This window comes from Eublepharis macularius, chromosome 15, assembly GCF_028583425.1.
Source record: "Eublepharis macularius isolate TG4126 chromosome 15, MPM_Emac_v1.0, whole genome shotgun sequence".
Taxonomy (NCBI): Eukaryota; Metazoa; Chordata; class Lepidosauria; order Squamata; family Eublepharidae; genus Eublepharis; species Eublepharis macularius.
Window position 1 is genome coordinate 48,256,781 of NC_072804.1, and position 16,757 is coordinate 48,273,537.

Here is a 16,757-nt window from a genome sequence, read left to right on the forward strand (position 1 = left end):
CATAATAAGATTGTGCAAGAGGATTCTGAATTCCGGGGTTACTTCCTGTCCCAATACCAGGCAAACTACTTCCCGTACCACTACAAGCAAATTACTTCCTGTGCCACTACCAAGCAAATTACTTCCTGTGCCACAGCAAATCAGTACAAAACATGTTTTTCCTATAAGAGATCTCATCAAAATCCTCCTCAATTGATAGCCGCAATTCAGGAAACATATTAAAATGGAAATCTTGCATCGCAATTATGGGCTTAAATCCAGCTGAAGTAATTTGTACACTCTGCCGCTCAGATAATAACATCCTATTGTCTGGCATATTTGCTGTCCGCTGCACACTATGGTATCAGGAGGGAAACATGGTTATTTGTTGGAGCCTGTGTTCAGTGCCTTGCCCTACGAATGGCCTCATTCCATTGCCAATCCCCGCTACTACTTGCCCTTGCCTCCATCCTAGTCCTGCCCATATAATGAAAAGTTGGGGATTGGGAGGTAGAGGTGATAAACAACTACGAGTGGTCCCTAGCCCCAGGGAGGCCCGCCTAGCCTCAACCAGAGCCAGGGCCTTTTCGGTCCTGGCTCCAACCCGGTGGAATGCTCTGTCCAATGAGACCAGGGCCCAGCAGGGTTTGTTGCCTTTCCTGTGGGCCTGTAAGACAGAGCTGTTCTGCCAGGCATATGGTTGGGGCTGAGCTGGGCCCCCTCCGGCCGAATAGAGGAGAATGGGCCCTCCCTACAAGAAAGCATCCACTGTCAATTTTTTTTTTAAAGCAATTGTTAAGTGAATGGCTGGGTAACAGAATTGAACTGATTATTTCTGTGCTGCTCTTCTGTATTTTTAAGTATTTATATTGCATCATTGTTGTTTTAAATTGTTAATATGTAAGTTTTATTGAACTGCTTTTATGGAATGTATTCCGCCCTGAGCCTGCCGGTGCGGGGAGGGTGGAATAGAAATCGAAATAAACAAACAAACAAATAATAAATAGAGGAAGGAATGCACCACTTCTGTGCAGGAGCAGCGCCAGGGTTTCCGGTGTCGATGGCCGGCCAGCCGGGCGTGCTCGCACATGCGTGCACGCACACACAAACCAGCCTGCGTGATGATGTCACATATGATGTCATCACGGGCATGCGCACGAGCCGGCCTGATTGCTGTGGTGGGCGGCTGGGACGGCACACGGGTGGCCTCCCAGCTCTCCCGCTTGGTTGCCCTGTGCCACCCCAGACGCCTGCCCGCAGCTGCTGCGCCCGGCCTGGGGCATGTGTTGGCAGTGGCGGCAGTGCAGGGCAGGAGGGCTGGGAGGCTGCAGCTCTGTGGCGTGTGCTCCCACCCCCAATGCCTCCTCCAGCGCCCCGCGCCCTAAGGCAACCGCTTACCTGGCCTCAATGGGCGCGCTGGCCCTGCTTCTGTGCAATGTATACTGATTCTATATCTAATGTCAAATAGCAATACTTGTCGATAGAGAAGGATAGAAACTGGTGAATGGAGCAGCTGAACTGATGGACAAGTTGGGACATATTGCAGTGAAGATGGGGGAGAGGGGTAGATCATCTCAGGTGGAGTACCATTAAGGACTTTCTAGAACGTGAAACAGTCAGCACACAGTCTCATAGGGTCCAATCTGCACAGTCCTGCACAGCCATGTGAAAATGAACGGGTGCTGCAAATTGCCCAACATAAATATCCCACACCAAACCTATGGCCGTTGTAGTGCATGCCTGGATTACATCTTTATTAGATTACTGCAATGCCCTGTACATGGGGCCACCACTGAAAAGGGTTTGGAAACTTCAGTTGCTGCAGAATGCTGCAGTCAGGATGTTGACTGGAGTACATCATGCGGAACATATCATTCCAGTCTTGGCTCATCTATACTGGCACCCAAACTGTTTCTAGGCACAATTCAAAGTGCTGATATTGATCTTTAAAGACCTGTATGGGATCAGCATACCTGCCTACTTCCTTATGAATCTACCTGACCACAACAGTAATCTTCTGAGGCTCTGCTTTGCATGCCTCTGCCTTTGGAGATTGGGCGGGTGGCAACCCAGGAGCAGGAACTCTCAGTTGTGGCAACAAAACTCCGGAATTCTCTGGGGAGTTTTCTGCTCCCTTATTTTGCTACTATCTACCAGTGGTTGAAGACATTTTTATTTGATGTTCTCTAGTGATCCCTCCTCCCTAATAAATCACAGTGGTGAAATTGACCGGATAGGAACAGGCCTGGTTTAGTCAATTTCACCCCAAAACCGATAAATCACATTGATGAAACTGACTAAATCAGAACAGCTCTAGTCTAGTCAATTTCACTCCTAAGGGAAAACCACTAGAAAACCCTTAAAGAGTAGTATGTGTACTTATGTGTCGATGCACCTACCCTTTCATGTGTTTGAAAATGAATGCTTAGGAGGAGATGCGGTACTCCTGGGTAGCAGTGAAGCTATTTTGAGCCAAGAACCGTCCTTTGCTGCCCTGGTGGAGGAAGAGATACAGACCACTCTTCCCAGACATCCGGGGATCTGGGGAGGGGTGGAGCCAAATGCATATAGGTGGCTCCGCCCAGCTCTCTTCAGCAGTCGCCTCAAGCTTGGCCCACCCACCAGCCCTACAGTAGTGCAGGGTTTGGCCAGTTGCTGGTTACCAGGGCCAGGTAGGAATTTTTCCTTACTTCAACTGGCTGATGGAGTATGGAGTTTTTCACCTACTTTGCACTTCTTGCAACGGTTGTGGTAATTGGCTTTGTGGTGGAGCTGTTCTCCCTGGTAGGATAGGGTCTGGGAGAAACGAGCAGGCTGGTGAGCACCCTTGGCACATCCCCATTTGAGGCGGATTCGGGGTCTGTCAGGACCGTTGGTATTGTTGGACGGCTGCCAGTTGAGAGGGCATACTGCTGCATGGGACCTCCCGTACAAATACGGCCCCTCCTGTTTGACAGTGGAGGGCGGGGTTAATAGGCTTGGTGGAGGTTCCATACACCTGGCTGGCTGGGTTCCAGCCATGCCTTGGATGGCTCGCACCTGGAGGAGAAGGGCTCGCCCAGACAGGTCAAGGCAGAGATCCAGGGTGACCCCAGGGCTTGACCTGTACCACTTGTTAGGCCCTTGCTGTATTATGTTTAATGTTATGTTGTTGTCAAATAAATAGCCCTTAGTTCCCAACACTTGTGTCTGCCTCTTCATTACGTCTGGGGTGGGCAAATGTAAAATTGCCTAAAAACCATTCCAGGCATGATTGGGAGGGGTAGGGGGGAAAGAACCACTGAACATCTGCACTGACCAAGTGGGTACTTGAGACAACTGCAGGAAACTAGACAGATGGATATTGCAGCAGTTTTGTCTATGTTGAAGGGAGCTCTTTTTGGCTTTTGCTGGGTATTGCTCAAAACATTACAGGAATCTACAAAAATAGGAAACCATGGCAGGACACACACACACACAAAACCAAGTATGGGTCTGAAGGCAATAACAGCTGAACAACCTCACCTCCTGACCTGTGAAATAACCTTTATCCAACTGTGAGTTCTGTACACAGCCCACCTGAAGCCACAAGGGGCTCAGAGTGGCTTCTGCTTCCACTGAGTTTGCAATGTGAACAAAAGCCGGACATTAGCCAGAATACCCATTTGCAGCACAAATGCCTCCTCTCCACACTTTCTCATCTGCAACTTCCAGCTCAGACTCTTCTGGAAGGAAAACTTGGCCAGAAGAAGAAGAGGTCTTTGCAACCACTTCCTATTGCTGAGTGTGCCATTTGAATACCAGCATTTCTTGGCTTTCCCTAGACCCAACTCTCCCACGGCCTACTGATCTCAGGACCACCACCTCCACTGATACAAATAACCAGGGCTTTTTCTCAGCAGGAACGCTGGGGAAGGGAGTTTCGGAACCTCTTGAAAGTGGTCACATGGCTGGTGGCCCCGCCCCCTGATCTCTAGACAGAGGGGAGTTTAGATTGCCCTCCGCGCCAAGCTCCCCTCTGTCTGGAGATCAGGGGGCGGGGCCACCAGCCATGTGACCATTTTCTCCGAGGGCAACCCACTGAGTTCCACCACCTCTTTCCCCAGAAAAAAGCCCTGCAAATAACCCAGAAAGCTGGAACAGAATCTAGCGGCAGATGGAAGTGGGAACTGGAATGGCTTCTTACTGGTACTAAAGAAGAGAAAATACAAGACCTACCGCGGCAAAACACTTGAACCATTACTTTTAAAGTGCACCGTGCAAACTCTATAAATTAGCATATATTAATTTATGTATTATAACTTACAAAAGTGCAAAGTGCTCACAATAAATAACAATAAGTAATAATAATAATTACAATTAGTTCACGTCCTATAGACAACAATATTCCATAATCAACAATATACAAATTGCCACTTCCATAAAAACCGCCAAAAGGCTGGGAATCCGAAGAGTCTCTTATAAGTTCTATGCAATAAATAATTAGAGAGTCTTTTTTTCTTATCCTTTTCCGAGGATTAATCCAGGCAGTAGGAGGATTCCCACGTGGTGCCCAACTCCCAGGCGGGAGCAAACATGAAAGGACCCCCAAGTCTCGCTAAGGAAGAGTTCCCAAGCTGTAAAGAATTGCTCAACAGGTGTCAGCTAGTCTCGTTTTGGATGGACTTTTTCAAGAGTGTCCCCGAGCAGCGATAGTCTTCAAAGCCATTTAATGATTAAAATTCCTCACTTCTCTAACGCCATGATAGGACCCCAGATACCAAATATTGTTGTCTATAGGATGTGAACTAATTGTAATTATTATTATTACTTATTGTTATTTATTGTGAGTACTTTGCACATTTGTAAGTTATAAATACATAAATTAATATATGCTAAATTATAGGGTTTGCACGGTGTACTTTAAAAGTAATGGTTCAAGTGTTTTACTGCGGTAGGTCTTGAATTTTCTCTATGTGGTATACTCTGCGGTACTGCTCTGTCGTTTTTTGCTAGGTACTAAAGAAGAGCCGTGTGTAGCTCTTTCCATGACTGGGTTTGCATCTATTGATCATTCATGTATCTGGCATTCATGATCGTGGCTCCATTCAACAAGGGAAATTCTGCACCAAAAAGCCCCTTTCCGCAACCTGGATAAATTATGCAAACCAACCAACTTATTTGTTTTATTATTGACTATTCTTCCTCTATTCAAGGGGAAGGGGAAGAAGCTACTCAGGCTGAGGAAAACTTGCCCATGGAAATCTTTGGCTTTGGAGATTCCAGCAGCATTGCACACAAAATTTCAAACATATTGCCCTAATTGTAAGGACTAGAAGCTTGCTCTTAAAAAAATAAATCAATCCAAGCTGAGATTTTCAGAAAGCTGAATTCAGCAGAATCGCTACATACACACACCTGCATAGGGTTGTGGATACTCCGTAGTTAAAATTCAAAACAAGCTCATGTAAATCCTGTGCCAGGAAAAATTGTAACCTGAATGCATGTGGAAATTGAGCAAATTGCAGTGTATTTGCATATTTTTGCATAACAGACTGGAGGCAGAAATTGCTTTCAGGACAGTAAAAAATGAATCAAGTTGGACTTCACTTCCTGTGGTGCACACGTGTTTTGTCCCATGACTGAGTGCTTTGCAAGCCTGGAAGGGTGCAACTGTATATTACAGACCTGTATTCATTAGCAGAAATAATAGCCCTGCACAATATTCTCCTTGTTGTCTCACAGTGCAGTCCAAAGCACTGCTACACTCTTCTAAGTCCATTGACAGAAAGGGCTTAGAAGGGTGTACATCTGCTTCATCTGGCACTGTCAGTGTCTCTCTACACCAGACTTCTGACACATGCTCTTCACATGTCGGGAGACACATTGTTAGCTAGGAAGTGTAGTTTTAAAAGACAGAGTTGGCGGAGATCACTCCAGAGGGGACGGATTCTTTCACAGCCCTTCACTGCCTCTGGCGTGCTGGACTGTCTCCCCTTCCGGAGCCTTTGCCCTGCCAAGACTCAGTTAATTCAAAGTTTTAAGCAATGAGGGCAGCAAGGCAAAAGCTTCGGAAGGGGAGTCGGGCACACCAGAGGCGGCAGAGGGCTGCATCCTCTCCGGAGCAATCTCCGCTGGCTCTGTCTTTTAAAACTACACTTTCTGGCTAACATTGCATCTCCCAGCACTTGATGAACACGTGCCCAGGCGTCTCATGTAGAGAAACTCAATAATGCGTAGTCAAAGAGAATGCAAAAATTTGCAGTAAAAAGATTTCCCCCGTTCTGTTAATTCACCAGTTATTTCTAAATGTCTGTCTCTGCTGCATTAAACAGCTCTTTAATTCTGCTTAGCTCGGAGAATTTCTAAAATTAATTCTGGAACTGAGGAACGAGCAGTTTGCCATCGCTTTCAATGCCTTCAGTTCATTTGTGCCTTGAGGAAGCCCTGCACAAAAAAGCAGCCTGTGATCATAACATAGCAAGATTCTTTTTGTGCAGTGTTTTACTGATGGGAGGCTGTGCCCACTCCAAATAACAGAGGTAAAGAATTTTGATATAACCTTAAAGATAAACATATCAAAATTGCTCTTTTGAAGGGTTTTTATCATTTGCGGTGTGTGTGTGTGTGTGTGTGGATAATCCAGAGGAGGGAAACAACACAAACAGCAGCATTCTGCACATGCAGTGTGCTGTGCAAAATTTGGAAACAATAATTTTAAAAAGGATCAATGGAGAAATACCAATGTGCAGTTCTACTACAGAAACCAGAGCAATTTGGATCAGGACAATTTCAGGAGCATTTCCGTGCATGATATAGTGGCAAAACACTTCAACATTTTCATGCCACAGTGTTACCTGGGCAAACTTTCTCTGCTCTCTGCAGTCAAAAATGACATTTGGAAAAAAATTATGGTTGCCAACATCTGCTGGGAAGATTCCTGGAGATTTGGGAGCCATGCCTGGAAAGGGCAGAGTTTGGAGAGCAAAAGGAACTTGGTGGGGATTTGATTCCACTTTAAGTCTTCTATTTTTTCCTAGACTCTATGGTATACCATAGAGTAGAGATGGGCACGGACCAGAAAAAAATGAACCATGTGGTTCGTGGTTCATCAAATTTCACGAACCACGAACTTTCATGAACCTGCCCCTGGTTCACGAACCGGTTCATTTGGTTCGTGAAAACGTCACATCCAGGTCAGAAAATCGTCACTTCCGGGTCAGCAGAAGGTAACTTCCGGGTCAGCAGAAGGTCTGCAGGAAGTCCATCCCCTGTTGCCTAGGAAACTGATTGATCAGCACCAGGCTGTCTGCAGTGAGGAACCAAAAAACGAACCAAACCAACCAGCCTAAGGTTCATGGCGGTTCGTCAGAAATGGGATCTGATGAACCGCTGGTTTGCAAACCACGAACCGGCCTCGTTCGTCATGAATTTTGGTTCGTGTCCATCTCTACCATAGAGTCTAGGAAAAATGGAAGTCTTAGAGTATACCATAAAAGTCTGCTTTCCAAAGCTGCCATTTCCTCTAGGGCAACTGATCTCTGTAGACTGCAGATCAATTGTAATTCTGGAGAAACTCCAGGCCCCATCTGGAGGTTGGCAATCCTTTTGGAGATGCAGCTCTTCCACATTTCAGGAAGAAATGCTGTTTTGTGTCTGCAGAATTGCTAAATATACGCCCCTGATGATGAAAACAGCCCAAAGGCACAGGGCACTCAACCCTGCATATGGTTGCATTTTTATTTCATCAAAATTGTACACTGTCAGTCCTGACTCTTGCAACTTTTCCACTGGTAGGTAGCAGGTGTGTAATATGCAGTTCCACCCCCAAACAGTACCAAAACCTGCCCCACCTGTTTCCCAGAAGCAGAACCGCAGTGAGCATACACACACACCAGGAGCAGTGATCCAACCTGCCTCCAAACACTGAAAATAAAACCAAACCACCACCTTCCCCAAGCTTTATTTTCCTAGCTGTGGAGAAGCACAAGAAGCTCGGCAGGGGAAAGAAGGTCCTGCTGCGACCACAGAAAGTTGCCTTGGACCAGAGATAGCATTACATATTGTCTACTTATTTTTAAACTCTTTTGACAATGGTAGGGGCTGGAAATGTTTTTAATGGAAGCTCAGGATGCTCAATCTTATACCCACTTTTAAATTCTGGGTTTTTAAAGGGGAGGTACAGTTGCAGAATTGCGGAACGCACTAAACCCTGGTTATAATTCCATTCAAAAGAAGAGCCAGGTTATGATGACCAGCATGTATCTGTTCAAAGGCTTGGATGGCCAGATGTTGCTCATCCGATCCAAGGAACCCTTTGGAAAAGGGACAACCTGAAACCTGTCCAGCACCTAGCAAGGTCTAAGCTAAATTATGATTGCATACCACCTCCTGCACTCCATCTTAAAGAAATCACAGACTGGACCTCCTCTACTATGCCTTGAAAGGTCTTTTTCATCCCTTTTTTCCTCTACTGAAAAAAAATGTTTTCAGTAAAAGTTCAGCCCAAAAAAGAGTTCTGGAGGACTCGAAAGCTTTAACTCAGTACTTTATGACACAGTTGGTCCTAATCCAAGGTATTACCCTCCTTGTTGCATTTGGATTTTGAAGTCAGGAGTTTCTAAGGTGCAATGAATAACAATAACTTTAGAATAGTACGAGGCGTACAAAGAAAAATCCAAGAAGAGAGACACATAAATATGGAAGGTTTCAAGTGCACAATCTTTTTGTTCAACAAATATATAGAGAGAAGGTATAAATGGGGGGTGGGGGTGGGTGGGAATCGTCACCGCTAGGGAAATCACCGGGAAAATATTTTGTGAAAGTGCAAACAAATGTCATTGATTTAAGAAGCTGGCAGATATCCCACGTAACGATTTTTCAAGAGGAAAAATGTAATCCCAACCAATGAAGAAACCATCGACGTAAAAAGCAAGGACAATTCCCCAGCCCAAAAGGAGACTGCATCTTCAGGGTTGCCAGTTTGCAACCCAGAGACTCCCCCCGGGTACTTCTACATTCAGCATTGCCTGCTGTGACACACAGCAGTAGAGTCTCCCAGACCGGCCACACCCTCTTCCTTGCTTCATCCTATAGACAACAAAAAATTACCTGGTGACCAACCTCATCAGCAAGGGCCTTCCGTTCTTACCCCTATTTTTGAAGGGGTGGATATATGCCATGCCTCAAAAACTGAGCAAACTCAATTCACTGACATGCAAGTTCTTCTAAGGACCCCGAAGCAGCGTCATGTTGAAGGGCTGCGAGTTTGAGTCCCAGTGCTGGCCTTTCACAGGGTGAGCAGAAATCAAGGCAGGCTTCTTCACGCTGCCAAAATAAGGAGACGTGTTTGGTTCCTAGGCTGTATGGCTGGGCTGGCCGAGTTCCTGACTTCCGAGCTGACCGGCCCAGGGTGCGTCTAAGCTGACAACACAAATCCATTTGAAGGAAGTCAGGAAATAATTCCGTTTGCACAGGAGATTCTCAGCCCAGCCTGAACTAAGCAAAAAAGGAAGCCCAGGAATGCAGACGGACTGCTGAAATTCTCGCCCCAAACAACAGCAGAAGAAAAATGGGAGAAAAAACAAACACGACAATCCCAGAACTCCCCCCAAAAACCACCTGTATGGAACAAGCATTCCAGGGCGGTGCCACTGGGATCTCGAAAAGTCCAGTTGGCTCAAGAAATAAAATGGTGGTGGTATAATAAGTCGCAGAGGTGGGGGGGAGGGGGATGTTGTTTGCAGTTAACCTTTTAAAGCCCTCTGTCTTTTCAGTTGTGTCAAATAACAAGTTCGACTGGAAGTGTCTGAAATGGAGGGTGAAGATCGATGGCTGTAGAAACAAATGCATATTTGTTGTGTGTGTGTGTGTTTTGTTTTCTTCTATCCCTCACAGTGATGGGGTACTTGATAAATTTCATTTCTCTCACTTCATCTTTCCCAGAAAGGAGAGATGCATCTCGCTCTCCTTTCGATTTTTTCCCTTTCACTTGTTTCCTTTCTTTGTTCCTCTTCAGTGCCCCAACGGCCCTAAATTTTAAACAACAGAGTCACAAACGCAGAAGACAGCAGACCCAAGAAGAGGGGAGATGCCTGACCAGCAACCGCCATATTTTCCAGAGCCCCTGGCCCTGTGGAAAGAGAGGGGAATGGTCGTTAAGAAAAGACACTGAAGTTGGAGGCTGAAAGCAAAGCTACAGGAGACGAATTACCAGGAGGACATGCACATGAAGGGAGCCGCAATGTTAGCTGGGAAGCTGAGTTTTAAAAGAGATTGGAAGGCTGTGTCAATTCCCCATCTCTATAGAGCCTGGGAAGATCACTCCTCAGAGGGTTTGTTAATTTCCTCTTTGCCTCCTAGAAGGGGAGGTGAAACTGACAGAGCCTTCCGGAGGCAAAGAGGAAATTAACAAACCCGCTGAGGAGCGATCTTCTTTGCCGGCACTGTAGAGAGGGGAAATTGACAAAGTCTTCCGATCTCTTTTAAAATTCAGCTTCTCAGCTAACATTGAGACTCCCTTCACGTGCTCCTCCTTGGGTAATTCGTCTCTTGTAGCTTGCTTCTCAGAGTCTCTTTACACGAGACGCCTGGGTGCATGTTTGAGAGCCAGTTTGGTGTAGTAGTTAAGAGCACGGAACTCTAATCTGGAGAGCCGGGTTTGATTCCCCACTCCTCCACTTGAAGCCAGCTGGGTGACCTTAAGCTAGTCACAGCTCTTACAGAGCTCTCTCAGCCCCACCCACCTCACAGGGTGTTTGTTATGGGAATAATAGTAACATACTTTGTAAACCACTCTGAGTGGGCATTAAGTTGTCCTGAAGGGCTGTATATAAATCGAATGTTGTTGTTGTTGTTGTTGTTGTTAAGTGTTGGGAGACACCATGTTAGCTGGGGAGCATAGTTCTAAAAGACCGAGCCAGCAGAGATCGCTCTGGAGAGGACAGATTCTCTCACAGCCCTCTGCCGCCTCTGGCATGCCAGACTGTCTCCCCTTCCGGAGTTTTTACCTTGCTGCCCTCATTGCTTAAAACTTTGAATTAACCGAGCCTCGATAGGGCAAAGGCTCTGGAAGGGGAGACACCAGAGGAGGAGGAGGGCTGTGAGAGAATCCGTCCCCGCCCAAGCAATCTCCACTGGCTCTGTCTTTCAAAACTGCTCTTCCCGGCTAACATTGCACCTCCCCACACTTGACGAACACGCACCCAGGCAGCTCGTGTAGAGAAACTCTCAAAGAGCCTTCAAAGTTTGCTGAGCAGGGAGATAGGAGCTGGGACACTGTACCTAGATCACAAGTCCAGAATTGATTCATACCCCTTTCCTGATCAATAGACATTCTGCATCTCTATGCCAATTAGGGTTGCCAGGTCCCTCCACCCTCCCGCCACGACAGTGGGGAACCTGGCACTTACCTCGTGCCAGCAGTGCACGCGGAAGTGACGTCGCCATGCCTGTTGGATGCATGCATGTGGTGCACGTTCCCAGGGTGCCTGATGGTGGTGGGCAACCTCCGGGAGCTTGCCACCTCCCTCCGACCACTGGTAGGGTGGTGGGCAAGGTGGCAAAACCTCAGGAGTTTGCCTGCTACCACCTGGGAACCCTAATGCCAATCCAGATTGAGGGAAACAGGCCCTCAAAGCTCCTATAATATCCAATGTGACTCCTACACATGTCCCCCCCATGTTGCTTTGATCATGGCCCCTTTCCCGCACCATTCCCCCTCCTCTCCTCTGTCCTACAAATGTCCTCCTACAACACCACTGCGTTTCCAAATATGGGTTGCTCTTCATAAAAACATAAGAAGAGCTTTGCGGGATCAGTGGTCTACCTAGTCCAGTATCCTTTTCCTCTCAATGGGTACAAACAGGGCATAATTATATAAGGCTCCACTTTTCTTAATGGAGCAATAGGTAGGGTTGCCAAAGAAGTCCTATTCCTTTAATAGGGGCTTACAGGGCTGTTATTTTCCAGGTGAAAATATTAAGCATTTCCTTGCCACCATATGCCGACCACCATAGTGATGGGATACATGCCATTGTTTGAGGTCTCCATCAGTGAAATGTTTAAAGATATGCCATTTCTCTTTACTGTACACATGGTTCTTCCTAATGCTATGTTTTTGTAAACTTGTACTTATTTACCCTATGGCATCGTTTACGGAAATGTCCTTGATACTGATTGTACTAATCTCACACTATGTAATCCGCCTTGTGTCTCAGTGAGAAAGGCGGACTACAAAATACATAAACAAATAAAACCCGAAGCCTTCCCCCTGATGTTGCCTTCTAGCACTGGTGGTGTACAGAGGCTTGCCCTGTTCCTGAATGTGGAGGTTCCCTTTGAGCAGCTTCTCCTCCGTAAATCTGTCTAATTGATGGCCATCGATGCTTGTGGCCATCACTATATCCACAGGTAGTGAATCCCTCTGTTTAATTACTAGTTCCCTTTCCGCAATCCCAGGGGTTATTGTGATTATTGAGCCTGGAATTTTTCTTGGTTTGAAATCTGGCTCACCCACGACCCCTGCTGATACCCCTACACACCCCACTTTGGGATTGCCCTACCAGGTTTTGCCCTAGGCCTTTCCAAACCCTAACAGGCTCCAGCCTCCCGAGCCTAATTTGGTGGGGAAATCCAGGGAAGATTACGAGAGCTGCCGAGGAGCACGGGGGACTCACGGATGAGCCGTAAGCTGACATTGAACGAGCCCAAACTGTTGGAAGCCAGGCACGTGTAGTTGCCGTAGTGCCGAGTGGTGACGTTGGTGAAGAGCAGCATGGAGCGAGTTCGCTCGTTCTGGATCTGCAGTCCGTCCAAGCCGCCGGTGACTCTGCTAGGAAGAGGGAGGGGAGAGAGAACGCAGAAGGGTATGTTGTTAAAGCATTGAGCCCCAAAGATGGTGCTGGTCTGATCTCACTTCCTGCCTCCAGTTGGCATTCGGGGCAGAGGTGGCTCATGGTATCCTTTCCCCCCGCCCTTCTCCCCATAAGGTACACCTCTCCTCTCCTGGGCTGTGCCAGCTAGCCAAGCCCAACCAAGCCTCTCTTGTCTTGCTCCTAGGGCTTTGCTTTGACACAGCCAGCTGTGACATGGGCCCAAGTGGTTTTCCATTTACCCACCCATGGTAGTAAGGTTGCTAGCTGTAGGTGGGGAAATTCCTGTGGATTTGGAGGGTGGAGCCTGGAGAGGGCAGAGTTTGCAGAGGGAAGGGACCTCCAAAGCAGCCATTTTCTCCAGGGGAACTGATCTCTGTGGCCTGGAGATCAGTTGCAATTTGGGGAGATCTCCAGCCATCACCTGGAGGCTGGCAATCTTATGTGCCAGGCAAACCCTCACTCTTGGCCTCAATCTCCTGCCCTCAAGAAACTGAGGAGTGGGAGGAAAACATATCTGGAACCCAGCCTCCGTTGTGATACTGTCAGAATTTCCGCATGTCTCCATGGTCTTTACCGTAAAAGAGACGGGGAATTGCCTACAGCATTTCGCTTGTTTGCTAAAAGGAAACTCTCGTACTTTGGCAACTTCAAGAGGCCTTATTGGGCATGAGTGAGAGTTCCTGTGGCCTTGCTGGGCACCTCTGCGACTTAATAAACCACCACCATTCTCTTCCTTGAGCCAACTGGACCGTTGCGTGTCTTGATAAACATGACGACACAATAAAGGGGATATTGACGCAACCGCACTCGTGTGTAAATCAGTAGTGTGTGAAGAAGGAAGAAAAGATTCACACTGGAATAAAACAGCACCTATCTGAACAAAGCAGAGAAATCAAAACTGGAAGGATGGAGCAGCGTTAACGTGCTGCAAATAAGGTCAGGGCTTTGAGGAACAGAAGATTTGCGGGCGGGCGGAATTCAAAAGGGGCGAATTTCAAAACACATCTTTAGAAATCAGCCGATCTCGGCAACGGATAGGGAAGGCTGAATCTGCTGATGCAGTTGAAGGGGTTCTTGGCATTTCCGCGCCTCCCTGGTGCCACCTCTCCCCAGCCCCAGTGGTTGTTTATCTCTGCTCAAGCTTGTCAGACATGCAATCCATCTTCCATTGGACCACAATACCCACAGCAGCAGTAGATCCAGAATCCCGTCTTACCTGCCTCCATCCCTCTTACAAAGTGCGTGTGCGTGTCTGCAACTACAGAGAGAGGGGTCACTTCACCTTTATTAAATGAGGCAGCTGCAACAGAATTCTCCAAGCACACCCCCTTCTCTTAGTGGGCCAGTGGAGGCACTGCAACCTATCCTTTCTCCCCATATATACACCTTTTATGGACTCGTCTAGTTTCCTTTGGGTTTGGTTAAACTAGGTCCACTGACTTGTGACCTGGACAATCAGCTGCGCATGGCATTGCAGCAACATGGCAATCTCTGGTTTTGCACTCCTAGAGAGGCAGTTAAAACAGGACATTTATTATGCCCCCCCCCCACAGGCACATGATGGGTGTGCCACATTCAGGCATGATCAACGGCTACCCCTACACATGCGTTCTCTGTGATGGCCTCCATCTTGTGGAATGCCCATCTCAGGAGGTGAGGAAGGCTCCCACACTTCTGTTCTTCCAAAGCTATGCAAAACTGAAATATTCGGGAAAGTATTTCTATAAAGGTGGAGGTAGAGAGCGCCTTCAAGTCATAGCTGACTTACGGCAATCCCTGGCTAACAGAGATGGTTTGCCATTGCCTGCCTCTGCAACCCTCATCTTTCTTAGAGGTCTCCCATCCAATTACCAACCAAGGCCAACCCTGCCTAGCTTCCAAGATCTGACAAGATCAGGCTCACCTGGGCTATCCAGGTCAGGGCTCTATAAAGGTAATAGGGCTAAATAGGGAACGGTTCTGGAAAGGGACTGCAGACTATGGCATTGTATATAGGAATATTATCTTTGCTGTATGTATTATCCTGCTGTCGCTGCATGATTTGCTACTGATGTAATACCATTTTCCCTGCATTGTATCTGCATTCTGTGCCATGCCCAATACTCTATGCTTGTTTCAGATTTCTGTAATCCTGGTCCTGGCACATTGTGCCGGATGTCTCCTTGACTACATTGACTTATGCTATGTAATCTGCTTTGAGTTTCCATGAGAAAAGCAGACTACAAGTAGGGCTGCCAGACAGAGCCTGGCAACTGGCGGGTGGGTTTGGGGGCTGGGAGATGGGGGGGGCGTGTGATGTTGGCAATGTCATAATGGATATAATACTGGAGAAACAATGGCTGCACCAGTAGGCAGGAAAAAAATAAGCAGGTACAAGATGAAAGGGTTTATTGAAATTTTTTAGATCCCTACACGTTTCACTCAGGGCCAGATCGAGGGGGAGCAGGGGGGTAGTCTGCCCCCGGCGCTGCCAAGGAGGGGGCACCGGGCGTAGGTGCCAACTGCTGGGAGTGCGTGGGAGGCAGCGCGGGCAGCCTCCCAGCCCCCCGCGCTGCCTTTCACCTACCCTGCAGGACAGGGGCGGCCGGCTTGCCACATGCCCCCTGTCCTGCAGGGAAGGCAAAAAGCAGCACAGGGGGCTGGGGGGCCCTGCGCCATTCGCCTACTCCGCAGGACAGGGGGCGCGTGGCAAGCTGCCCCCCCCACTGCCTCTGCCAACTCCACAGTGCGCCAGGGCACCCGGTTTGCCATGCAGGCAGCTCGCTCCACCCTGCATGATGACGTCATGGAAGTGATGTCATCACGCAGCGCCAGGAGTGCACGCATGCGCGAGGAGCCAGACTTGGGTTGTCCTGGGTGCCAGCAACCCTGGATCTGGCCCTGGTTTCACTTTAGGCTTCATCAGGGGATTTTCTAAGGAATATTTCAAGTTTCACCATGAGCAATGAAATTTCATTACAACTTGATCCCTGACAAAGCCTAAAGCGAAACATGTAGGGAATTTTAAAAACTTCAATAAATCCGTTTAGTTTGCACCTGGTTCTTTTTTGCCCCCTACTTCTGAATATAAGCAAGAAGCGACAATGTGTAGCTCTAGGCATCTTTGGAAACTCTATGGCAAAACAGAGGCCGGCAGTTTTTTTATTTTTCTCACTGCCGTTTGGAGCAGCAGTAGGCAACAGCAGTGATGGGTGGGAACTTCCCACCATAGTGAGATGACTAAACCCTAACTATAAGAATAATAAATATTGAACAGATTGTGCATTACACAATTCTGGAGTGAACCACTGATGCCTCCTGCATAATTTGATAAACGCTTATCAAATTATATTTGTATGTTTCATTTCAGTAGATGCTCCCAATAACAGGGTCTGATAGTTGTAAAAACGGTTGTAAAATCTTGATGGATTTGCCCTTCTCCCCTAACCTTGGTAGTTCTGGCTAGCAAGGCCCTTGCAATGGTGTTGAACACAAAAACAAGTCCACCTTGGAAGCCCCCATGGAACCAGTTCAATCCAGACGTGGAGGATGCAACTGTAGAGGCGATTGAGGGTGATCAGGGCCAATCCTGGGCCGATTCCGCACAGCTTACCTGAAGCCGGAACGTTGTGGAACATGCCAGAAAAAACGCAGAAGATCGCGTTTTCATGCGCGAGTTTTGCGCGATGTCGCGCAAAACTCGCGCAAGAAAATGCGATCTTCCGTGTTTTTCCCGGCATGTTCCGCAACGTTCCGGATTCAGGTAAGCCGTGAGGAATCAGCCTGGTTCTTTCCCCAGCAAGCTGGCTCGATGGGGCTCGGTGGGAGAAGGAGGGCAAACAAGAATCTTTCCAGGAGAGGGCTGGATGGAACAGCCCTCTTCCTTCCTTCCTTTATCATTTATTTAGATATATTCTGCTTTTCTCTCCAGCGGGAACCTGAAGAGGTTTACAACATCTTTTTCCT

At 47.6% G+C, this 16,757-nt stretch overlaps 1 protein-coding gene across 1 annotated transcript in view; it reads right to left on the reverse strand.

Moving 5' to 3' along the window:
• Positions 1 to 8,529: 8,529 nt before the first annotated feature.
• The window catches only part of IGLON5 (IgLON family member 5), a gene marked incomplete at its 5' end in the record, with an annotated part of 33,023 nt that continues 24,795 nt past the window's right edge, over positions 8,530 to 16,757 (reverse strand). The window contains 2 exons of the mRNA XM_054999376.1: positions 8,530 to 10,069; positions 12,615 to 12,769. Coding sequence (XP_054855351.1) covers positions 9,969 to 10,069; positions 12,615 to 12,769 — 256 coding nt within the window. The remainder of the gene's footprint in view (positions 10,070 to 12,614; positions 12,770 to 16,757) is intronic.